Source organism: Zootoca vivipara, chromosome W (genome assembly GCF_963506605.1).
Source record: "Zootoca vivipara chromosome W, rZooViv1.1, whole genome shotgun sequence".
In the NCBI taxonomy this organism is placed as follows: domain Eukaryota; kingdom Metazoa; phylum Chordata; class Lepidosauria; order Squamata; family Lacertidae; genus Zootoca; species Zootoca vivipara.
This window is the reverse complement of record NC_083293.1, coordinates 5,916,095-5,939,392: the sequence shown is the minus strand read 5'-3', so window position 1 is coordinate 5,939,392 and position 23,298 is coordinate 5,916,095. Positions and strand designations below refer to the sequence as shown.

The window sequence follows — 23,298 nt, the reverse complement described above, 5'->3', positions numbered from 1 at the left end:
CAGTTTACCAGTAGTCTTCCTTCCCATTCCAACTTGCACGGTTACAAGTGTCAGATAATTCCCATTCTGCGTTTGTAAGGTGTTGGTCTTTGGAATTCCCTGCCTATTGGCACTAGACGGGCACCTTTGTTGCACTCATTTTGCTTAGGCAAAGCCTGCCAAGATATATAGGATTGCTGGTGTGGTTTTTGGTTAATGGTTGGTTTTAAATTTTTGGAATATTTTTTGTTTTCTTTTACCAACAGCCATACTGTTTTATAAACCTCTTTGAAGTCTTTTCTGCACAACGAAGCGGGTATATGAATTTAAGGGAACAAATAATAAAGAATTTCGATGCAAGCACCAGGATAGGAGAAATTTCAAAATATTTTTTGGGAGCTCAGATTTGATTTGTGCTAGAGGAGAACTGAGACCACCAGAGGGTGCTTCTCTCCCCCAAAAAGATTTCTCTCTGAGATGAAATCCCAAGAAAAGATGTCAATTTTTTTTATGTATGCTACTACGGCAGCAAGGATTCTAATTGTGAAATACTGGAAGAAAAATGAACTGCCTACTGTAGAAGAATGGCAAATGAAGACGATGGACTTTATGGATCTCGCGGAACTGACAGGAAGACTCCGGGACCAAGCAGATGAGATGATGGAGGAAGATTGGAAGAAATTCAAACTATATCTAGGGAAATATTTTAGAACATAAAAGACTGAGCATCTATGGGAATAGCTTGTTGTTAAGGCATTAGGGAAGAATAAGATGGGAGGAAAAAAGATAAGTGAACTAATTTTAAAGGACTAAGGCAAAAAGGGAAGGAATAATAATATGATGATTAATATTTGAAGCAATGAATAAGAAACTGCTAAAGACGAATTGAAAAGGGAAATCAGTTAGAAGGGATTTGGGGAAGTACGAGAAACAATGGTTGTAAGAGTTGAATTAAGTCGATATTTGTTTAAAAGTATTCTTATTTTTATGTTTTTTATTTGCATTGTATTTTTTCTTGTTATTTGTTGTTGTTGTTTTTTCTTTAATATCTGTTTTATGTGTGATGTTGATGTGTACAGTGGTACCTCGGTTTATGAACACAATTGGTTCCGGAAGTCTGTTCATAAACTGAAGCGTTCATAAACTGAAGCGAACTTTCCCATTGAAAGTAATGGAAAGTGGATTAATCCATTCCAAACGGGTCCGCGGAGTACTCAACCTGAAGCGTACTTAACCCGAAGCATGGGTGTAATTGGTTCCGGAAGCCTGTTCATAAACTGAAGCATTCATAAACTGAAGCGAACTTTCCCATTGAAAGTAATGGAAAGTGGATTAATCCGTTCCAGACGGGTCCGCGGAGTACTCAACCTGAAGTGTACTTAACCCAAAGCATGGGTGTAATTGGTTCCGGAAGTCTGTTCATAAACTGAAGCGTTCATAAACTGAAGCGAACTTTCCCATTGAAAGCAATGGAAAGTGGATTAATCCGTTCCAGACGGGTCCGCGGAGTACTCAACCTGAAGTGTACTTATCCCGAAGCATGGGTGTAATTGGTTCCGGAAGTCTGTTCATAAACTGAAGCGAACTTTCCCATTGAAAGTAATGGAAAGTGGATTAATCTGTTCCAGATGGTCCGCGGAGTACTTAAACTGAAACGTTCATAAACTGAAGCGAACTTTCCCATTGAAAGCAATGGAAAGTGGATTAATCCGTTCCAGACGGGTCCGCGGAGTACTCAACCTGAAGTGTACTTATCCCGAAGCATGGGTGTAATTGGTTCCGGACGTCTGTTCATCAACTGAAGCGTTCATAAACTGAAGCGAACTTTCCCATTGAAAGCAATGGAAAGTGGATTAATCCGTTCCAGATGGGTCCGCGGCGTTCGTAAACCGAAAATTCGTAAACCGAGGTTCCACTGTATATAAAACCAATAAAAATCATTAAAAAAAAAAAAGATTTCTCTCTGGGGAAGCAAAAGGCCTGGTACCCACCTTCCCTCCTCTTGCCTCTCTTTGCAGCGTCTTCCCGAGAGAGCTGAAGGAGGTCTTCGCCTCGTGGCGCCAGGAGTGCAGCAGCCGCGGCCGCCCAGACATCAGTGAGCGCCTGATCAGCGCCTCCCTGTTCCTCCGCTTCCTCTGCCCGGCCATCATGTCGCCCTCCCTCTTCAGCCTCCTCCAGGAGTACCCCGATGACCGCACAGCCCGCACCCTGACCCTGATCGCCAAGGTCACGCAGAACCTGGCCAACTTTGCAAAGTAAACCTTTCCCCCAGGAACTCCTCTCTCTCTCTCTCTCCGTCTCTCTCTCTCTTAAAAACGACCGGGAAGCTGCCTTAGGTCTGGAGGCCGAGCGCTCCCAATGCTCACCATTTTGCCCACATAAATGGCTATAAATCTGCCCAATTTGCATATACAGTGGTGCCTCGCTAGACGAATTTAATTCGTTCCACGGGTCTTTTCTTATAACGGAAACATTCGTCTAGCGAAGCCCATAGGAATGCATTGAATTTTGGGGGGATTTTTTTTGCCCACAGGAACGCATTAATTGAATTTCAATGCATTCCTATGGGAAACCGCGATTCGCTAGACGAAAACGAATTCGTCTAGCGAGGCAACCTCAGCTAGAAAAAACCTTTCGTTCAGCGAAAATTTCGTTAAGCAGGGCATTCGTTAAGCGAGGCACCACTGTATTTCATTCTGCTGGATGAGAGGCGAGGGCAGCAGGCCCACCTCCCTCTGCCCCAAGGGATATGAATCTCATCTGGGCACCCTTCTGCCTTCTTAAATTTCAACTGGCAACAGTTGTTGGCATCCGTCTGTCTCAGGAGACAGTAGAGGAGTGCGTCTTTGCAGGGGATGTCAAGCGGTTGGCAGGCTGCAGCGCTTGTTGTGGGGGAACAATACAGGAGAGACATGTTTTGTTGCAGCTGGGGCAGAGGAAGGGGTCCGGTTGTGCTGCTGCAGATGCACCGCGGCGTTCCTTCTCTCTGCCCTCCTCCCAGCGGTCATTCCTCCTGTGGTCACTGCTGTGGATGCACGGCCCGGCTGCCTGCCTCCACACTAGTCCACAGTAAGGACTAGAAACTTGAATTAGGAAAAGAAACAGCTAAGATTCTCAGGCAGCTGCGTTCCGCACTCAGTAATTCACCCCGCAGCTTATAGGGTCAGGGCAGTATTCCTTACGCGCTGCTCCCCATCTGCTTCTCCAAAGCTCTTTGGGAAAGATACTTCCCAGCTCTGCTAATCTGAGATCATACCAAACGGGGATTTTCTGGGGGCTGTGACTTATCATAACTCAGGGGTGGGGAACCTCGGGCCAGAGAGCTGAAAGTGGCCATCCAGGCCCCCCTCTCTCTCTGCCCCTTGGCCCTCTTCCAGAACACACACCCTCTCCCTCATCCACACCCATTCATTATGCATTGCTCTAGGCCAGGGGTTCCCAACAAAATTTTCTCGAGGACCCCTCATCGAGCCGCTATTGTGACAAGGACCCCCATTAATTCCTAATCCTAAAATTAAAAAGTGAGAGCCAAATTAAGAGTCTTTTTCTATTTTATATCTATACGTTTTTTACAGTTACAACAGAGTACTCCATCAGCATACAGTGAGTTTTAATTTTCAGTTCTTAATGAGATGAGTTAAATCTGTCCTTTGAGTCCATTATTTCTGAAATATTAGGTTCCAAACTTGAAACTTTCACTCTGAAATCCGACCGCATGTCGAGCCGATTCCGATATTTGTTTTTCATGAAACACATGGAAGAAAATGCTTGCTTTGTTGACAAACACGGCGGTTTTGCAAAGAGGCAGCGCGCGCCAGGGAGGAGGGAGGGGAATGGAGAAGACGGGGGACCTGCGCAGTAGCGCACAAATGAAGCCGGCGCGCGCAAAGCATCTTGGGGAGGTGAGCGTTAGTAGAATGCGCGCGCTGCCTCTTTGCAAAACAGTCGTGTTTGTCAAGCGCCACCTAGCGGCATACAGCGGAACTACTGCCTCTATCTAATTCTAGTTTAGCGCTAGACTCTGCTCATGCAGGAAGCGGCCAAAACAAAAAATCTGTTATCATACGAAATATAGTTAATATATTTTTTTATTCCAATAGCATCTTGCGGACCCCTCTGGCATAGCTCGCGGACCCCTGGGGGTGGCTGGGGAAACCCAGCCAGAGGAGTGGGGTGGAAATAATAAATTACTACTACTACTACAACATCCCACCCAACCCTTTGCCCCAGAACTGCACGGGGAGGGAAATCTGGATAAGGATGCCTCTTCCTTGCTATTAAGTGACCGGCATCAGCATAGAATTATAGAGTTGGGAGCGACCCCAAGCTTCTGCTGCTCCAGAGAAGCGGACACGGAGCAATGGATTCAAACTACAAGAAAGAAGATTCCACCTCAACATTAGGAAGAACTTCCTGACAGTAAGAGCTGTTCGGCAGTGGAACTTGCTGCCAAGGAGTGTGGTGGAGTCTCCTTCTTTGGAGGTCTTTAAGCAGAGGCTTGACAGCCATATGTCAAGAATGCTTTGATGGTGTTTCCTGCTTGGCAGGGGGTTGGACTGGCTGGCCCTCGGGGTCTCTTCCAACTCTATGATTCTAGGAAATAGGTGGGCCGATTTATCTTTGCAGTTGCCGTTCCAGTTGCGAGAGAAGCAAGCTCACAAATGGAGCCAGGATAGGGAACGTGTTGGACCCCACACTCTGCACAAGGCTCCCCACCCCCACCCCCACCCTACACATCTTGGCGCTACGATTTTTTTAAAAAGCCCCTAAAACCAGGAGGATCAGCTCTGGCGAGGGGAAACAGTCGTGCTGTCGGTTTTCAAAACTAAGCCTGTAGGTTTGGTGGAAACAAAGGGGAAGAGATTTTAGAAATCTCCCCGCTGGCTTTGCTCAGGAGCTCTGAGCTGCTTATCCTGAGCTGTGAGATAGAGAGTGACCGAAAGAGAATCTGTACACACACACAGAGAGAGAGAGAGAGACAGAGAGAGAGAGACAGAGAGAGGGTAGTAGCAGCAGTGAGTGAGTTTGCCGACAAAAGCATCTTAAGATGGGGTCTGCTGGAACAGAGGAGAGACATGCATCTGTTTTGCATGAGTTGACAGGATCAAGCCCTCCTCCACCATCTCTCTCTCACTCGTACACCCACCTGCTCAAATTGCTGGCCAGCCATCGTCCCTGCCAACGCGGCCGTCTAATTTGGCATTGCCCTCCCACCACCCAAGAATCTTCTTGGCCCAACAGTGCAGAGACAGGGGCGTACCCAGGATCAAAACTAGGGGGGGGGGCAAGCCATGGTGGTTCAGGGGCAGGGCCAAGGCACGGGAGGGGAGGGGCCACAAAGTGGGAAGGTGGGCGGGGCTACGGAGCCCAGGTGAAACTGACTCCGGGAAGAAGTTTCATCCTGGGCGCTGCCAGGGGCATCACAATAGGGGGGCAGGAGGGCCCGGGCTCCACTTTGTGGGGGGGGGGGGCAGCACGGCGCTCCCTCGCCACCTCCGCCGACGGCTGCCCCGCCTGAGTAGGAGGAGGAGAGAGGGAGGGCTGGCCGAGCAGCCAAGAAGCTGCGCACTCAAGTTGCCTCTGATTCCCACAGACCCGGCAGCGGCGCGAGCTGAGGTCCGCCCTCCTTTCCCTCCGTCCCTCCCCGGGGGCAAGGCCTGGCTCTGCGGCTTAGAGCCCCTCCGCCTTCTCCACCTCCTGTGAAGCCCCCTCCCCTTCACGTGGGTCCTGCTGGTGTTGCAGCCGCCAGGGGCGACCCATGGGCAGCCCTCGGAGTCGGGGCCAGCGGGGTTGGGCGCGCCATCGGGCCGCAGCCGGCAGGAGCAGTAAGTGGTGGCGGCAGCGCCGCCGGGGTTGGGCTGGGCTGGTTAGGGACGCGGCTCCCGCGCTGCCCTCACGCTGGGAGAAACGGAGAGGAGGAGGAAGCCGCTTCCCTGTCTCCATTGCTCCTCCTTTCCCTTCGCACGGGTCCCTTCCTCCCAGTGGCGTCGCTAGCCTTTATGCATGTGACAGACGCGCCCCCCCCCCGGCTGCCCCAGGCGACGCCGCTGCGCCTTGCTGAGCCGCTTCAGGCTCTTCTTGCGGGACCCCGGCGCGTCTCCAGCTCAGCTGCAGCCACCGTGAAGCAGGACGATTTAATTTTTTTGTTTTTTTGCTTCTGGGGGGGGCAGCTGCCCCACCCTGCCCCATGCTGGGTACACCCATGTGCAGAGATATAAAAGGAGAGGGCTATTGAGGGTTACTAGCCACGATGGCTCTGCTCTGCTGCTTCTAGTGTCCCAGTTGCTAGAAGCCACAGAAGAGGAGAGTTGCTCTTGCGGTCAAATCCCACAGGTGCCTGGTTGGCTACAGTGAGAACAGGATGCTGGGACAGATGGACCATTGGCCTGACCCAGCAGGCTCTTCTCGTGCTGTTATGGCCCCAGCTCAGTGGGGAGAGTGCCTCCTTTGCACCCATGGCACCCCAGATTCAATCCCCCCAGCATTTCTGGACAGTACTGGGGAAAGATCCTTTCTCTCGGGCATGTCAAACCTACGGCCCTCCAGATGTTTTGGCCTACAACTCCCATGATCCCTAGCTAGCAGGACCAGTGGTTGGGGAAGATGGGAATTGTAGTCCAAAACATCTGGAGGCCCGCAGGTTTGACATGCCTGCCTTATCTGAAACTGCTGCCAGTCACTGTAGGCAATACTGAGCTAGGTGGAACAATGGTTGGACATGGTATAAGGCGGCTTCCTACCTACCTGTTGGGGAAAGATCCAAGCTTTGTTTTGCATGCAGAAGAACCCAAGCTCAAATCTGGGCCATCTCCAGTTAGGGCTGGGAATGGTCCCAGTCTCAGACGCTGGAGGAGTGCTGCTAGTCAGTGCATGCAATACTGAGCTAGATGGATCCAAAAAAACCTTCATGGGATGAGTGGGGGCTAGAACCCTGGTCCCCCAGGTTCTCTAATCCAGTGATTCTCAACTTTTGTTGTTGGACTACAACTCCCATCATCCCTGACCACTGGTCTTGCTCGCTAGGGGTGATGGGAGGTATAGTCGAAACAGCAGCTGGAGACCCAAGGTTGAGACAGGCTGCTCTAACCACTACACCAGTGTTTCCCAACCTTGTGCCTCCAGATGTTTTGGGACTACAACTCCCACCATCCCTAGCTAGCAAGACCAGTGGTCAGGAATGATGGGAATTGTAGTCCAAAACATCTGGAGGGCCGAAGTTTGGGGGTGCCTGCACTACACCATCACTGGCTCAACAGGAGAAGTAGCTTCATTTCCAGACATTAGCACCCCAACCAGGTGCGCCGTCGGTGTGTGTTTTGCACCAGGCCCCCTGCTTCTCCTCCCCCCCCCCGCTATCACCAGGTTTGTTTACTACGCTTGCAAGGTGGGTGGGTACAGTCTGCAAAAGCACGGCTCTGGCGGGAAACACACCTGTTCACCACCCTAACTTGGGCCGTGCATCTTTATTCCACGTCTCCAATGTACCTAGCAACACCCCAAACTCTGGCTAGTTGGCTCTGCCATAGACAGTAAAGGTAAAGGTAAAGGGACCCCTGACCATTAGGTCCAGTCGTGACCGACTCTGGGGTTGCGCGCTCATCTCGCATTATTGGCCGAGGGAGCCGGCGTACAGCTTCCAGGTCATGTGGCCAGCATGACAAAGCCGCTTCTGGCAAACCAGAGCAGCACATGGAAACGCCGTTTACCTTCCCGCTGTAGCGGTTCCTATTTATCTACTTGCATTTTGACGTGCTTTCGAACTGCTAGGTTGGCAGGAGCTGGGACCAAGCAACGGGAGCTCACCCCGTCGCAGGGATTCGAACCGCCGACCTTCTGATCAGCAAGCCCTAGGCTCAGTGGTTTAACCACAGCGCCACCTGGGTCCCATGCCATAGACAGTAGGGTGGGTCATAAAAAACTTTTTTTGGGAAAACGTTTCCTCCCTCGATCTTATATCAGGCGTATGGTATAAACCAGGCACCCCCAAACTGCGGCCCTCCAGATGTTTTGGCCTACAACTCCCATGATCCCTAGCTAACAAGACCAGTGGTTGGGGAAGATGGGAATTGTAGTCCAAAACATCTGGAGGGCCGAAGTTTGGGGATGTCTGGTATAAACATAGTCAAATTTCAAATTGGGGACAAATCGCTTCATATTTAGACCCTGCTCCTACAGATTGACATTTTGCCTCACTACGAGCGACGAAAACATAGGAATTGGACTCGTTTATTCTCAGCATGTTCAATTGCGAACTAATCAACATCAATTTTAGGTTTTATGGAGAGCAATAATAGTTGCATACTCTTATTTTCTGCAATATTTATTTATTTAAGATAAAACAGGTTGATAATTGACGTGAAAAACCAATGGTTTTGAACAAATTATATGGAACAATTAAGCAAACCGTGTGCTAAACAAGTAAACATAAACATTAAACAATAAAACACCACTCATATTATGCGTTGCGTCAAAACATCACATTATACTTAATTACTTAGGTATAAATTGTACTAAATGCTTACATTTTGTGTAATTAATAAAGTTATGCCTTATGCCAGGCATCCCCAAACTACGGCCCTCCAGATGTTTTGGCCTACAACTCCCATGATCCCTAGCTAACAGGACCAGTGGTCAGGGATGATGGGAATTGTAGTCCAAAACATCTGGAGGGCCGAAGTTTGGGGATGCCTGCCTTATGCAATATTATACATTGTACTTGTACACCATATATGCTAAAAATATGCTTTTATGCCTTACACTAAACCTCTATTTTGGTAATTAAGTAATTAAGTATAATGTGATGTTTCAAAAGTAGCTTCTACGCATGACCGGAAGTGCATAGACACGACTTCCGGTGTCGCCCCGCCCATCTATGGGCACCAAAAATGGCCGCCGCCGACACCGGAAGTCGCGCCGACGCACTTCCGGTCATGTGTAGAAGCTCCTTTTGAAGCCGGCGGTGGCCATTTTTGGTGCCCATAGAAGGGCAAAGCGACGTCGACGCAACTTCCGGTGTCACACGGCTGCCGGTCCCGGATTCTGCAGTCCGGGACTTGGAAGGTAAGCCTCTGGGCATGGAGGTTCCATTCTTAATGAGCATCGGGGGGGGGGGAACCTGGCCGCTGGGTCGGATGTAAAGACTTCCCTTCTCCCACCGCCCTGTTCTCACAGCGGCCAACCAGACCGCTTCATGTGCTTTGTTCGTAACAGGTTTGGCAGCAAAGAAGAATACATGTCCTTCATGAACCAGTTCCTGGAGCACGAGTGGACCAACATGCAGCGGTTCCTGTTGGAGATCTCCAACCCGGAGACGCTCTCCAACACGGCCGGCTTCGAAGGGTACATTGACCTTGGCCGCGAACTCTCCACCTTGCACTCTCTGCTCTGGGAGGTTGTGATTCAGCTGGACCAGGTAACCTGTTGGCTTGTTGAAGTTGTATATCTGTTGTTGTTGTTGTCGTTTAGTCGTGTCCGACTCTTCGTGACCCCATGGACCATGGCACGCCAGGCACTCCTGCCTCCCGCAGTTTGGTCAAACTCATGTTCGTAGCTTCGAGAACACTGTCCAACCATCTCGTCCTCTGTCGTCCCCTTCTCCTTATGCCCTCCATCTTTCCCAACATCAGGGTCTTTTCCAGGGAGTCTTCTCTTCTCATGAGGTGGCCAAAGTACTGGAGCCTCAGCTTCAGGATCTGTCCTTCCAGGGTTCACTCAGGGCTGATTTCCTTCAGAATGGATAGGTTTGATCTTCTTGCAGTCCATGGGACTCTCAAGAGTCTCCTCCAGCACCATAATTCAAAAGCATCAATTCTTCGGCGATCAGCCTTCTTGATGGTCCAGCTCTCACTTCCATACATCACTACTGGGAAAACCATAGCTTGAACTATATCTACCCGTCAGTAAACTACCCCACCAAAGCAATAATTTTAAAAATGCAGTGTACAGTGGTACCTCGGTTTATGAACACAATTGGTTCCGGAAGTCTGTTCATAAACTGAAGTGGGTTAATCTGTTCCAGACGGTCCGCGGGGTACTTAAACTGAAGCGTTCATAAACTGAAGCGAACTTTCCCATTGAAAGTAATGGAAAGTGAATTAATCCGTTCCAGACGGTCCGCGGAGTAAGCGTTCATAAACTGAAGCGAACTTTCCCATTGAAAGTAATGGAAAGTGGATTAATCCGTTCCAGACGGGTCCGCGGAGTGCTCAACCTGAAGCGTACTTAACCCGAAGCATGGGTGTAATTGGTTCCGGAAGTCTGTTCATAAACTGAAGCGTTCATAAACTGAAGCGAACTTTCCCATTGAAAGTAATGGAAAATGAATTAATCCATTCCAGGTGGGTCCGCGGTGTTCATAAACCGAAAATTCATAAACCGAAAATTCATAAACCGAGCTTCCACTGTATAATCATGTGAAATCAACAGTGATTTGTCAGCATTTGAACATTCCTTCTTCATCGGGAGAGTCTCGGTCCGCATACAAAACTGGGGATATGTTTATAAGCAAAGACAGGCAGGCTGGAGGAGCTGGCTGAAAACAGGAAACTCAGGAGCAAAAAGGAGTTCTGACTTTGACAGCAGAATTTGCATGCCAAATCCATCCCCCAGCCACATGGTTGTGAGAACAAAATTAGTTGGATTTTTTGTGACCATCAGAGTTTGCAGGCTTCTTAAAAACCATAGCGAACCTTATTTCCATCTAACTTAGGTTGGATCTTGCCAGCTCAAGTTCTACATTCTTGGCTGCTGTTGGTAAATGTTAAGTAAAGAATTATTCTTTTTCAAAAAATAAGATAAAAAAATCCCTTCAGTAGCACCTTAAAGACCAACTAAGTTTTTTATTTTGGTATAAGCTTTCGTGTGCATGCACACTTCGTCAGATACACTGAAACAGAATCCACCAGACCCTTATGTATATTCAGAGGGTGGGGGTGGGGGTGGGGGAGATGGGAATGGGTGATGGGCTGATAGGAGTGGTAAACCTGTTGATGACTGTTAACGACTGTTTATGACTGCATTTGGTCTTGCGGGGGGGGGGGGAAGCAAGGGCTGTGGTGCTAAGGAAAGCTTGATCATGTATAATGAGATAAGAATCCTACGTCTTTGTTCATTCCAGGTGGCTCCACGGTTTTAAGCTTGCTAATGAGTTGCAATTCAGCAACTTCTCTTTCCAGTCTGTTTCTGAAATTTTTCTGTAATAAAACAGCTGCTTTGAGACCTGCTTTTTTATCACCCATTCCCATCTCCCCCACCCCCCACCCTCTGAATATACATAAGGGCCTGGTTGCTTCTGTTTCAAGTGTATCTGAAGAAGTGTGCATGCACACGAAAGCTCATACCAAAATAAAAAACTTAGTTGGTCTTTATTTTTTTTATTTTTTTTATAATATTTTTTATTGAACATTTTTTCAACAAACATACAACAAACATACAAAATACAAAATACAAAAACATATCAAAAACATCAAAATACAAAATACAAAAATATAACAGAAAAATATATCATTTCTCATCCATTATAATACTCATTGTCTTCAGGCTTCCCCAATTCCCTACTATCTGGTTTTCATTTTTTTTAGACTTCTATAGCAGTTTCTAAATCATCTTCTTTCCCATCATGCAATCCCTTTAAAACTTCCAAATTAATTCATCTTCATATCATTTACCCTAATTTCAAACTTTAAATCTTCTATTGTTTCCCTAATGCCTTAACCTCTTTACTTTCCTGGATATTCAAACTCTAATTATCGAATACATTCCCTATATACATTTTAAATTTCTTCCAGTCCTTTGAAACTTTGTCATTTGTCTGGTCCCGGAGTCTTCCTGTCAATTCTGCCAATTCCATATAGTCCATCATTTTCATTTGCCATTCCTGCTTCGAAGGCAATTCTTCTTTTTTCCAATATTTTGCTAATAAAATCCTAGCGGCTGTGGTGGCATACATAAACAGATTAACATCATCCTTGGGGATTTCTTCCCCAATTATTCCAAGCAAAAAGGCTTCCGGTTTTTTCGAAAATGTGTTCTTAAACATCTTTTTCAATTCATTGTAAATCATTTCCCAGAAGCCTTTTATCTTAGGGCATGTCCACCACATATGGTAGAATGAGCCAACATCCTGTTTACATTTCCAACATTTATTGTCGCTTTTGTGGTACATTTTAGCTAGCTTGACCGGCGTCAGATACCATCTATACATCATTTTCATCAAATTTTCCTTCAACACCGTACAAGCCGTAACTTTCATACCTTTCTTCCACAATTTTTCCCACTCCGACATCATCACATTATGACCCAGATCCTTGGCCCATTCAATCATAACTGATTTTGTTTGCTCATCTTTCAAATGCCATTCTAACAACAAATTATACATTCTGGACAAATTCTTGTGATCTGTCTCTAATAACTCCGTCTCTAATTTCGATTTTTCTGATTTTCGAAAGCATCTGTGCATGCACACGATCGTGCATGCACACGAAAGCTCATATCAAAATAAAAAAAACTGAGTTGGTCTTTAAGGTGCTACTGAAGGAATTTTTTTTATTTTGTTTTGACTCAGACCAACACGGCTACCTACCTGTAACTCAAAAAATGAGGCAAAACAAAACCCTCTATTAAAACGGGACAGTCTGGAAAGCAGGCCTTCCCTAAACTGGTACATTCCAGGTGATTGGGGGACCCTTGACATCAGCCTGCTGGGCCTGAGGGGGTGGGCGGCTGCCTCCAGTTCAGTTTTCCAAGCTAAGGGGAAGTAGTCCAGATTATTTTCTTGCTCTGAGATCATCTCGTCTCCTATGCAAGAGAAAACTAGCTATCAGAAACTGCCGGGGGGGGGGGGGGTTTCAAGTGCAGAGGTTCACACCAAATTCCCAATTAGTTTGTTCAGTAACACATCGCCAGTTGTTGTTGTTTAGTCGTTTAGTCGTGTCCGACTCTTCGTGACCCCATGGACCATAGCACGCCAGGCACTCCTGTCTTCCACTGCCTCCCGCAGTTTGGTCAAACTCATGTTCGTAGCTTCGAGAACACTGTCCAACCATCTTGTCCTCTGTCGTCCCCTTCTCCTAGTGCCCTCAATCTTTCCCAACATCAGGGTCTTTCCCAAGGATTCTTCTCTTCTCATGAGGTGGCCAAAGTATTGGAGCCTCAGCTTCACGATCTGTCCTTCCAGGGAGCACTCAGGGCTGATTTCCTGAAGAATGGATAGGTTTGATCTTCTTGCAGTCCATGGGACTCTCAAGAGTCTCCTCCAGCACCATAATTCAAAAGCATCAATTCTTCGGCGATCAGCCTTCTTTATGGTCCAGCTCTCACTTCCATACATCACTACTGGGAAAACCATAGCTTGAACTATACGGACCTTTGTCGGCAAGGTGATGTCTCTGCTTTTGAAGATGCTGTCTAGGTTTGTCATTGCTTTTCTCCCAAGAAGCAGGCGTCTTTTAATTTCGTGACTGCTGTCACCATCTGCAGTGATCAAGGAGCCCAAGAAAGTAAAATCTCTCACTGCCTCCATTTCTTCCCCTTCTATTTGCCAGGAGGTGATGGGACCAGTGGCCATGATCTTGGTTTTTTTGATGTTCAGCTTCAGACCATATTTTGCACTCTCCTCTTTCACCCTCATTAAAAGGTTCTTTAATTCCTCCTCACTTTCTGCCATCAAGGTTGTGTCATCTGCATATCTGAGGTTGTTGATATTTCTTCCGGCAATCTTAATTCCTGCTTGGGATTCATCTAGTCCAGCCTTTCGCATGATGAATTCTGCATATAAGTTAAATAAGCAGGGAGACAATATACAACCTTGTCGTACTCCTTTCCCAATTTTGAACCACTCAGTTGTTCCATATCCAGTTCTAACTGTAGCTTCTTGTCCCACATAGAGATTTCTCAGGAGACAGATGAGGTGATCAGGCACTCCCATTTCTTTAAGAACTTGCCATAGTTTGCTGTGGTCGACACAGTCAAAGGCTTTTGCATAGTCAATGAAGCAGAAGTAGACGTTTTTCTGGAACTCTCTAGCTTTCTCCATAATCCAGCGCATGTTTGCTATTTGGTCTCTGGTTCCTCTGCCCTTTCGAAATCCAGCTTGCACTTCTGGGAGTTCTCGGTCCACATACTGCCTAAGCCTGCCTTGTAGAATTTTAAGCATAACCTTGCTAGCGTGTGAAATGAGCGCAATTGTGCGGTAGTTGGAGCATTCTTTGGCACTGCCCTTCTTTGGAATTGGGATGTAGACTGATCTTCTCCAAAGACAACACATCGCCAGACAGAGTCTTAGGTGGTTGGACAAAGACAACACATCGCCAGACAGAGTCCATTGAGTCTGCTTCCCGTCAGCACGCATGCTCCATGGGCAAAGGATGCACCATCTTGGCTGTTTCGTCCTCTCCCCAACCCCCTTCTTCTGCCACCCTATTGCTGCAGCAACTCTCATCCAACCACAGTCCTTGGAAACACTTTGTAGAATGTGTTGTCCAGTTATCCCATTGGTAAACAACAATAAACACAACTGTCACAGGAGGCCCGTTGGGGCTACTCTAGAGTAACGACTCTCCAGAATGTTGCCTTTTCGTGCTTTTATTGTGCGCAAACTATTTACAGTGCTGGAGCTGTACAAGATACATGTTCTCAGTCTGGGTCAGAACCCTGGAATGGCGATTCCCGCGTTCTTTTCCAACAAAGAAGTCTGGGAATCGCAAATCTCCTCCCCCGTTTCTTTCGGCGCAATTCCGGAACTGGAGCGAAAGGTCTTCTTGCCGTGTTTTCCTTCCTCCCCCTTTCCCTCTCCCTTCCTCCCTCTCCCAAGCGGAGCAGGGGCTCTGCAACCCTGCCAGAGCCATGTCCCATGGGCGTAGGCAGGGGGGCAGGAGGGGGCAATTGCCCCCCCCTAGAAGCAGGGCCACTGGCCAGCCTGCCCCACTGCCCGCCCGGTGCCGTCTCCCTTCTCCCTGGCTGGCTGTGGGGCGGGCGGCGGGAAAGCACCAGAGCCGCGCAAAGCGTTTGGCTGGCTTTCCCTCCCTCCGCCCCACAGCCAGCAAGGGAGAAGGGAGACGTCCCTTCTAGCCGGCTGGCTGTGGGGCGGGCGGAGGGAAAGCCAGGCAACCGCTTTGCGCGGCTCTGGGGCTTTCCCTCCACCTGCCCCAGCGATTGCAGAGGGGGAGGAGGGGATCGGAGCAGCCCGATTTCGGGCTGATCCTGGCTCCCCCTCTTCCCTTCCTATCGTGGAGGGGGAGGAGGGAGTCGGAGCAGCCCGATTTCGGGCTGATCCTGGCTCCCCCTCGTCCCTTCCTATCGCGGAGGGGGAGGAGGGAGTCGGAGCAGCCCGATTTCGGGCTGATCCTGGCTCCCCCTCGTCCCTTCCGATCGTGGAGGGGGAGGAGGGAGTCGGAGCAGCCCGATTTCGGGCTGATCCTGGCTCCCCCTCGCCCCTTCCGATCGTGGAGGGGGAGGAGGGAGTCGGAGCAGCCCGATTTCGGGCTGATCCTGGCTCCCCCTCGCCCCTTCCTATCGCGGAGGGGGAGGAGGGAGTTGGAGCAGCCCGATTTCGGGCTGATCCTGGCTCCCCCTCGCCCCTTCCTATCGTGGAGGGGGAGGAGGGAGTCGGAGCAGCCCGATTTCGGGCTGATCCTGGCTCCCCCTCGTCCCTTCCGATCGTGGAGGGGGAGGAGGGAGTCGGAGCAGCCCGATTTTGGGCTGCTCCGATGTGGCCCCGCCCCCGCCCCTTGGCCCCGCCCCTTGCTCCCCGCCCCTTGCCCCCCCTGATTTTCATCCTGGCTACGCCCCTGCCATGTCCTCTACTTCCTGCTTCCCCAACCTTTCTTCCTCCTCTAGAATCATAGAGTTGGAAGAGACCACAAGGGCCATCCAGTCCAACCCCCTGCCGAGCAGGAAACACCATCAAAGCATTCTTCACATATGCCTGTCAAGCCTCTGCTTAAAGACCTCCAAAGGAGGAGACTCCACCACACTCCTTGGCAGCAAATCCCACTGCCGAACAGCTCTTACTGTCAGGAAGTTCTTCCTAATGTTGAGGTGGAATCTTCTTTCTTGTAGCTTGAATCCATTGCTCCGTGTCGCTTCTCTGGAGCAGCAGAAAACAACCTTTCTCCCTCCTCTATATTACATCCTTTTATATATTTGAACATGGTTATCATATCACCCCTTAACCTTCTCTTCTCCAGGCTAAACATACCCAGCTCCCTAAGCCGTTCCTCATAAGGCATCGTTTCCAGGCCTTTGACCATTTGGGTTGCCCTCTTCTGGACACGTTCCAGCTTGTCAGTCTCCTTCTTGAACTGTGGTGCCCAGAACTGGACACAGTACTCCAGGTGAGGTCTGACCAGAGCAGAAGACAGTGGTCCTATTACTTCCCTAGATCTAGATGCTATACTCCTATTGATGCAGCCCAGAATTGCATTGGCTTTTTGAGCTGCTGCATCACACTGGGAAACCTCTTGCGTCAAGCTGATAGTGGACTCCAGTTAACAAAATATTTGACGGCGGAACTGGACGCCTCTCTGTTGTCTGGCTAGGGTCGGCATGGTCAGTGATGGTTGCGTTTCTCCCCCCCTCCCCCAGAGCACGGCAACAAAGCTTGGCCCCTTGCCACGCATTCTGAGGGATGTCAATTCGGCCCTCAGCAACCCGTCCTGCGTGCAAGTCTCCATCACAGCCGATCATGCTGCCTCACCGCCCAACGCCAGCAACAGCATATCTGTGGGGCTGCAGAAGATGGTGATCGAGAACGACTTATCTGGGTAAGGGCGGGCAAGGGCGGGGGTGGGGTGGGGGGCGGAGCAGAGATGAGCCTTGCCAGGCAAATGGGGGAGAGCTTTTGTGGGAAAGCTGGCTGAGGCAGCCCCAGAGGATCCTGGGGGTGGGGGACAGCCACGGGCAGGGGGGGGAGGCTAAAAGGTGGCCATGACGGCTGAACACTTCGCCCGCTAAAGGTTTCTGCCGCCTCGCGCAGCTCCTCATTTCGAAGGCCCGGAAATGTAAAACATTGAAATGGATGAATTTCAGGTGGAAGCTGTATGTTTAAACTGGAGAAATGAGCCATTGGAGAGGGGTGGCAGATTTAGCAAGATTCTCTGTGTAAGCGGGGGGGGGGGGTGATTTAAACGATGCACAAGGCTGTCTCTCAGAGCAGCATGTCTTTAACCATCCTTGTAAAACCACCCCACCTTTGATCTGGGCTTAAGAGCATTAGCTGTTGCAAAAACCCATTTTCTTCCCCCGTCGCCGAAAATCAATTGTTCACCTTCTTGGCGGTTTGCAGAACAAGAGGCTTTTTTAATACAGTGGTACCTCGGTTTATGAACACAATTGGTTCCGGAAGTCTGTTCATAAACTGAAGCGTTCATAAACTGAAGCGAACTTTCCCATTGAAAGTAACGGAAAGTGAATTAATCCGTTCCAGACGGGTCCGCGGAGTACTTAAACTGAAGCGTTCATAAACTGAAGCATGGGTGTAATTGGTTCCGGAAGTCTGTTCATAAACTGAAGCGTTCATAAACTGAAGCGAACTTTCCCATTGAAAGTAATGGAAAGTGGATTAATCTGTTCCAGACGGGTCCGCGGAGTACTTAAACTGAAGCCTTCATAAACTGAAGCGAACTTTCCCATTGAAAGTAATGGAAAGTGGATTAATTCGTTCCAGACGGGTCCGCGGAGTACTCAACCTGAAGCGTACTTAACCCGAAGCATGGGTGCAATTGGTTCTGGAAGTCTGTTCATAAACTGAAGCGTTCATAAAGTGAAGCGAACTTTCCCATTGAAAGTAATGGAAAGTGGATTAATCTGTTCCAGATGGTCCGCGGAGTACTTAAACTGAAACGAACTTTCCCATGGAAAGTGGATTAATTCGTTCCAAACGGGTCCGCCGAGTACTCAACCTGAAGCGTACTTAACCCGAAGCATGGGTGCAATTGGTTCAGGAAGTCTGTTCGTAAAGTGAAGCGTTCCTAAACTGAAGCAAACTTTCCCATCGAAGGTAATGGAAAGTGAATCAAATCCGTTCCAGAGGGGTCCACGGCGTACGTAAACCGAAAATTCGTAAACCGAGGTGTTCATAAACCGAGGTTCCACTGTATAATGGTTCCGGAGCCCTGAGTTGCTGCAGGGTGAGGCAGCCCCAGATGCCTAAGGGGAAGAGCAGGCTCCCTAGCACAGGCAGGCAGCGCCCGTCTCGACAGGCCGGCTTCTTAGCTGGAGTTCCTGCATTGCAAGCAGTTGGTGACCCTTGAGGTCCCCTTCCACCTCTGCAGTTCCGTGCTTCTCTAAATACATCAAATATATGCATAAACATAACTTGGTTTGCAAAACAAATTCTGTAAGCCTCCCCGATAAGATAAAATAATTAGGAAGTATCCACTGGGCAGAGTGAAACATGGAGAATCCATTCCAACTCCAGGATTCTCTAAAAACAGCTGTTTCTGAGCTGTTTGCATGACGCCCTCCCCCACGAGGAAAGCTGAATCCTGACAAGACAGAGGTATTGTTCGTGGGGGACAGGAGGCGGGCAGGTGTGGAGGATTCCCTGGTTCCGAACGGGGTAACTGTGCCCCTGAAAGACCAGGAGCGCAGGCTGGGAGTCTTTTTGGACTCACAGCTGTCCATGGAGGTGCAGGTCAATTCTGTGTCCAGGGCAGCTCTGTCTGGGACGCAGGATGAGACCCTACCTGCCCGCGGACTGTCTCGCCAGAGTGGTGCATGCTCTAGTTATCTCCCGCTTGGACTACTGCAATGCGCTCTGCGTGGGGCTACCTTTGAAGGTGACCCCGAAACTGCAACTAATCCAGAATGCGGCAGCTAGACTGGTGACTGGGAGCGGCCGCCGAGACCACATAACACCGGTCCTGAAAGACCAACATTGGCTCCCAGTACGTTTCCGAGCACAATTCAAAGTGTTGGTGCTGACCTTGAAAGCCCTAAACGGCCTCGGTCCAGTATACCCGAAGGAGCGTCTCCACCGCCATCGTTCTGCCCGGACACTGAGGTCCAGCACCGAGGGCCTTCTGGCGGTTCCCTCGTTGCGAGAAGCCAAGTTGCAGGGAACCAGGCAGAGGGCCTTCTCGGTGGTGGCGCCTGCCCTGCGGAACGCCCTCCCGACAGATGCCAAAGAGGAAAACAACTTCCAGACTTTTACAAGACATCTGAAGGCAGCCCTGTTCAGGGAGGCTTTGAATGTTTAATAGATTATTGTGTTTTAATTTTCTGTTGGAAGCCGCCCAGACTGGCTGGGGAAACCCAGCCAGATGGGCGGGGTATAAATAATAAATTATTATTATTATTATTATTAGCCCTTTTATTGCACCAAAATATATTGGTAACGAATCAAAATCATGAATCTCCATCATCTTTGAGATTGTCTCATTTTATTTTGTCACTTATTGCTTCTGTATGCTTCCTTTCCCCCCCCCCCCTCTTAAGGAGCTCAAGTTGGCAACGATGCCCCCCCCTCCTCATTTTAATCCCCACAACAACCCAGTGAGATAGGTTAGGCTGAGATAGACAGTGGAAGCTTCATGTCCAAGTGGGGAATTCAAATCCTGACACAACAACCCAGGGCATCCCAACTTTGGGTCCTCCAGCTGTGGTCGGAATCCAACTCCCATCATCCCTGACCACTGGTCCTGCTAGCTAGGCATGGTGATGGGAGTTGTAGTCCCCAACAAAACCCGGGGACCCATACATGGGCGTAGGCAGGCGGGGCAGGAGGGGGCAGTTGCCCCCCCTAGAAGCAGGGCCGCTGGCCAGCCTGCCCCGCTGCCCGCCCGGTGCCGTCTCCCTTCTCCCTGGCTGGCTGTGGGGCGGGTGGAGGGAAAGCCCCGGAGCCGCGCAAAGCGTTTGGCTGGCTTTCCCTCGGCCCGCCCCACAGCCAGCAAGGGAGAAGGGAGACGTCCCTTCTAGCCGGCTGGCTGTGGGGCGGGCGGAGGGAAAGCCAGGCAACCGCTTTGCGCGGCTCTGGGGCTTTCCCTCCACCCGCCCCGGCGATCGCAGAGGGGGAGGAGGGGATCGGAGCTGATCCTGGCGCCCCCTCGCCCCTGCCGTTCGAGGAGGGGGAGGAGGGCGTCGGAGCAGCCCGAAATGGGGCTGCTCCGATCCCCTCCTCCCCCTCCGCGATCGCCGGGGCGGGTGAAGGGAAAGCTGGCAAGGGAGAAGGGAGCTTTCCTTGCCCCACTGTGGCCCCTTGCCCCCCCCCTAATTTTCACCCTGGCTACGCCCCTGGGACCCAAGTTGAGAAACACTGCTGTAACCGCTATGCTACCGGCGCTGGCTCTCCTTTACCGTTGAGCATCCCTGTGCCCGAGCTGAGCTGTGGGTAGCCACCGCCCCCCCCCCCCCCGAGCCAGATAACCCAGCCAGCTAGTTAACAACCATCAGGGGAAGCCAAGAGGGAGAGACTTGCCCACAGGCCGCTTCTGAGGGCTGCCTGGCGCACACTGTATATTCCGTCGAAAGCCGGCCTCCTGGACAGAAGGAAATGCTTTCCCTTGGTGCAACTGGGCTTTTCGGTACCCTGGTGCCGAACCCATTAACAGAACCTTAACAGTGCAACGGCGGCGGAAGCTGGCTTGCCAGCAGCCAGAAAAATAAGGGAGGAGTAATAACGAAAGGGGGAGGCCTAGGACCGTAGGAAACTTCTACCAGGGTCAATGCTCCCTACACTGGTTGGCAGCAGCACCTCAAGAGTTCAGGCAGGCCCCAGTTCCCGGCCCTATTCCCAGTTGGGGATTGAGCTCGGGATCGTCTGCATAATAATAATAATAATCATCATCATCATCATCATCTCTGGCATTCTCTTCCAATGTCGAATCATTGCTAAGTTCTTCCGAAGGTTTCGTCGAAATCCTTTTGTGCTGCTATTTTATTATTTTCTTCCTCTTACCAGTTGCTTTTTTAAAAGGAAAAGGAAAGCAGACTTCCAATGTAATACGAAAATTAAAACTAAAGCAAAACAAAAGCTATAATAATAATAATAATAATAATAATAATAATAATAATTTATTATTTATACCCCGCCCATCTGGCCGGGTTCCCCCAGCCACTCTGGGCGGCTTCCAACAAAACACCAAAATACAGAAATCCATCAAACATTAAAAGCTTCCCTAAACAGGGCTGCCTTGAGATGCCTTCTAAAGGTCTGGTAATTGTTGTTCTCTTTGACCTCTGGTGGGAGGGCGTTCCACAGGGTGGGTGCCACTACCGAGAAGGCCCTCTGCCTGGTTCCCTGTAACTTGGCTTCTCGTAATGAGGGAACCGCCAGAACGCCCTCGGAGCTGGACCTCAGTGTCTGGGCAGAACGATGGGGGTGGAGACGCTCCTTCAGGTATACTGGACCGCGGCCGTTTAGGGCTTTCAAGGTCAGCACCAACACTTTGAATTGTGCTCGGAAACGTACTGGGAGCCAATGTTGGTCTTTCAGGACCGGTGTTATGTGGTCTCGGCGGCCGCTCCCAGTCACCAGTCTAGCTGCCGCATTCTGGATTAGTTGCAGTTTCGGGGTCACCTTCAAAGGTAGCCCCACGTAGAGCGCATTGCAGTAGTCCAAGCGGGAGATAACTAGAGCATGCACCACTCTGGCGAGACAGTCCGCGGGCAGGTAGGGTCTCAGCCTGCGTACCAGATGGAGCTGATAAACAGCCGCCCTGGACACAGAATTGACCTGCGCCTCCATGGACAGCTGTGAGTCCAAAATGACTCCCAGGCTGCGCACCTGGTCTTTCAGGGGCACAGTTACCCCATTCAGAACCAGGGAATCCTCCACACCTGCCCGCCTCCTGTCCCCCACGAACAGTACTTCTGTCTTGTCGGGATTCAACCTCAATCTGTTAGCCGCCATCCATCCTCCAACCGCCTCCAGGCACTCACACAGGACCTTCACCGCCTTCACTGGTTCTGATTTAAAAGGCATGCATGGAGAGCCAGCATTTCTCACTTGGCGCGCCACATCCAGGAGAGGCCCTCCCTCCCTCCCTCCCAAAAGCCTGCGTGTGGCGCATGAACATTGATGGCACGGGGGTGTTTTTTATTTGCTTGCTTGCTCGCTGTCCTGTGAAGGAGCTGCTGCCTCTTTGTGCAGCGACCGCAGCTCTTTCTCTCTCTGTGTCTCCTTCTTTTCCTCCTCTCCTTCTCCTCCTTATGCGTTTTTGTTTCCCCCACAGTCTGATAGATTTCACACGGTTACCGTCTCCAACCCCTGAAAACAAGGACTTGTTTTTTGTCACAAGGTCTGCGGGGGCCCAGCCCTCACCCGCCCGGAGCTCCAGCTACTCGGAGGCCAATGAGCCCGACGTCCAGATGTCCAACGGCAGCAAGAGTCTCTCCATGGTGGACTTGCAGGACAGCCGGGTTCTGGAGGGTGTGCCCGCCCTCCCGGGGCCGGCCGACCCACTCGGCGACGGGCCCCCCTCCATCGGGCAGGCCCCGGGCCCCTGGGGCATGCGGACTCAGCAGAACGCCGTGGCCGCCATGGCCACCGTGCGGCGGGCGGGCCAGACCCCCACCACGCCCGGCGCAGAGGGCGCCCCCGGACGGCCCCAGCTCCTGGCGCCCCTCTCCTTCCAGAACCCTGTGTACCAGATGGCCGCGGGCCTGCCCCTCTCGCCTCGGGGGTTGGCGGACTCCGGCTCCGAATGCCACAGCTCGCTCAGCTCCCACAGCAACAGCGAGGACTTGGCAGCGGTGGGCAAGCACGCCTTCGGCAACCCCGCCGCGGTCGCCGCCGCGACGGAGGACTTCAACCGGCGGGCGGGGGAGCTGGCCCGCCGGCAACTCTCGCTTTCGGACAAGGGCGGGCAGCCCACCATGCCCCGGCAGAACAGCGGGGGGCCCCAGAGGCGGATAGACCAACCGCCACCGCCCCCGCCGCCCCCGCCGGTGACTCGGGGCCGGACGCCGCCCTCGCTGCTGAGCACAATGCAGTACCCACGCCCCTCCAGCGGGGGCATGCTCTCCTCCTCGCCCGACTGGCCGGGCAGCGGGGCACGGCTGCGGCAGCAGTCCTCCTCCTCCAAGGGAGACAGCCCGGAGATGAAGCAGCGGACGATGGTGCATAAGCAGGTCAGTGCGGGCGTGGCAGGTTGGGTAGAGGTGGCGGAGAGGGGCACCTGGCTGAGGCCCTCGCTTCTCCAGCCAGAATCTGCACCATCTCAGGTCTGTGGTTCAGGGCGGGAGTGGGGGGGGGGCTGTTCCTCATCTTGCTCTGCCACTCAGCTGCTCCTTTGCCCATAAATGTTCCGGCTTCCCCCACCCCATCCCATGCCACACCAGATCCAGTGCCATCTCATGACCTCGCCGCTTCCGTGTGCTGGA

The 23,298-nt window shown here is 51.0% G+C and overlaps 1 protein-coding gene across 2 annotated transcripts in view; it reads left to right on the top strand.

Moving 5' to 3' along the window:
* The window catches only part of LOC132591434 (disabled homolog 2-interacting protein-like), a 52,224-nt gene that overhangs the window by 11,543 nt on the left and 17,383 nt on the right, over window positions 1-23,298 (top strand). For both annotated transcript variants that reach the window (XM_060270011.1, XM_060270010.1), the window contains exons 3-6: window positions 1,998-2,234; window positions 9,190-9,391; window positions 16,561-16,739; window positions 22,215-23,046. In XM_060270011.1, the coding sequence (XP_060125994.1) occupies window positions 1,998-2,234; window positions 9,190-9,391; window positions 16,561-16,739; window positions 22,215-23,046 (1,450 nt within the window). The remainder of the gene's footprint in view (window positions 1-1,997; window positions 2,235-9,189; window positions 9,392-16,560; window positions 16,740-22,214; window positions 23,047-23,298) is intronic.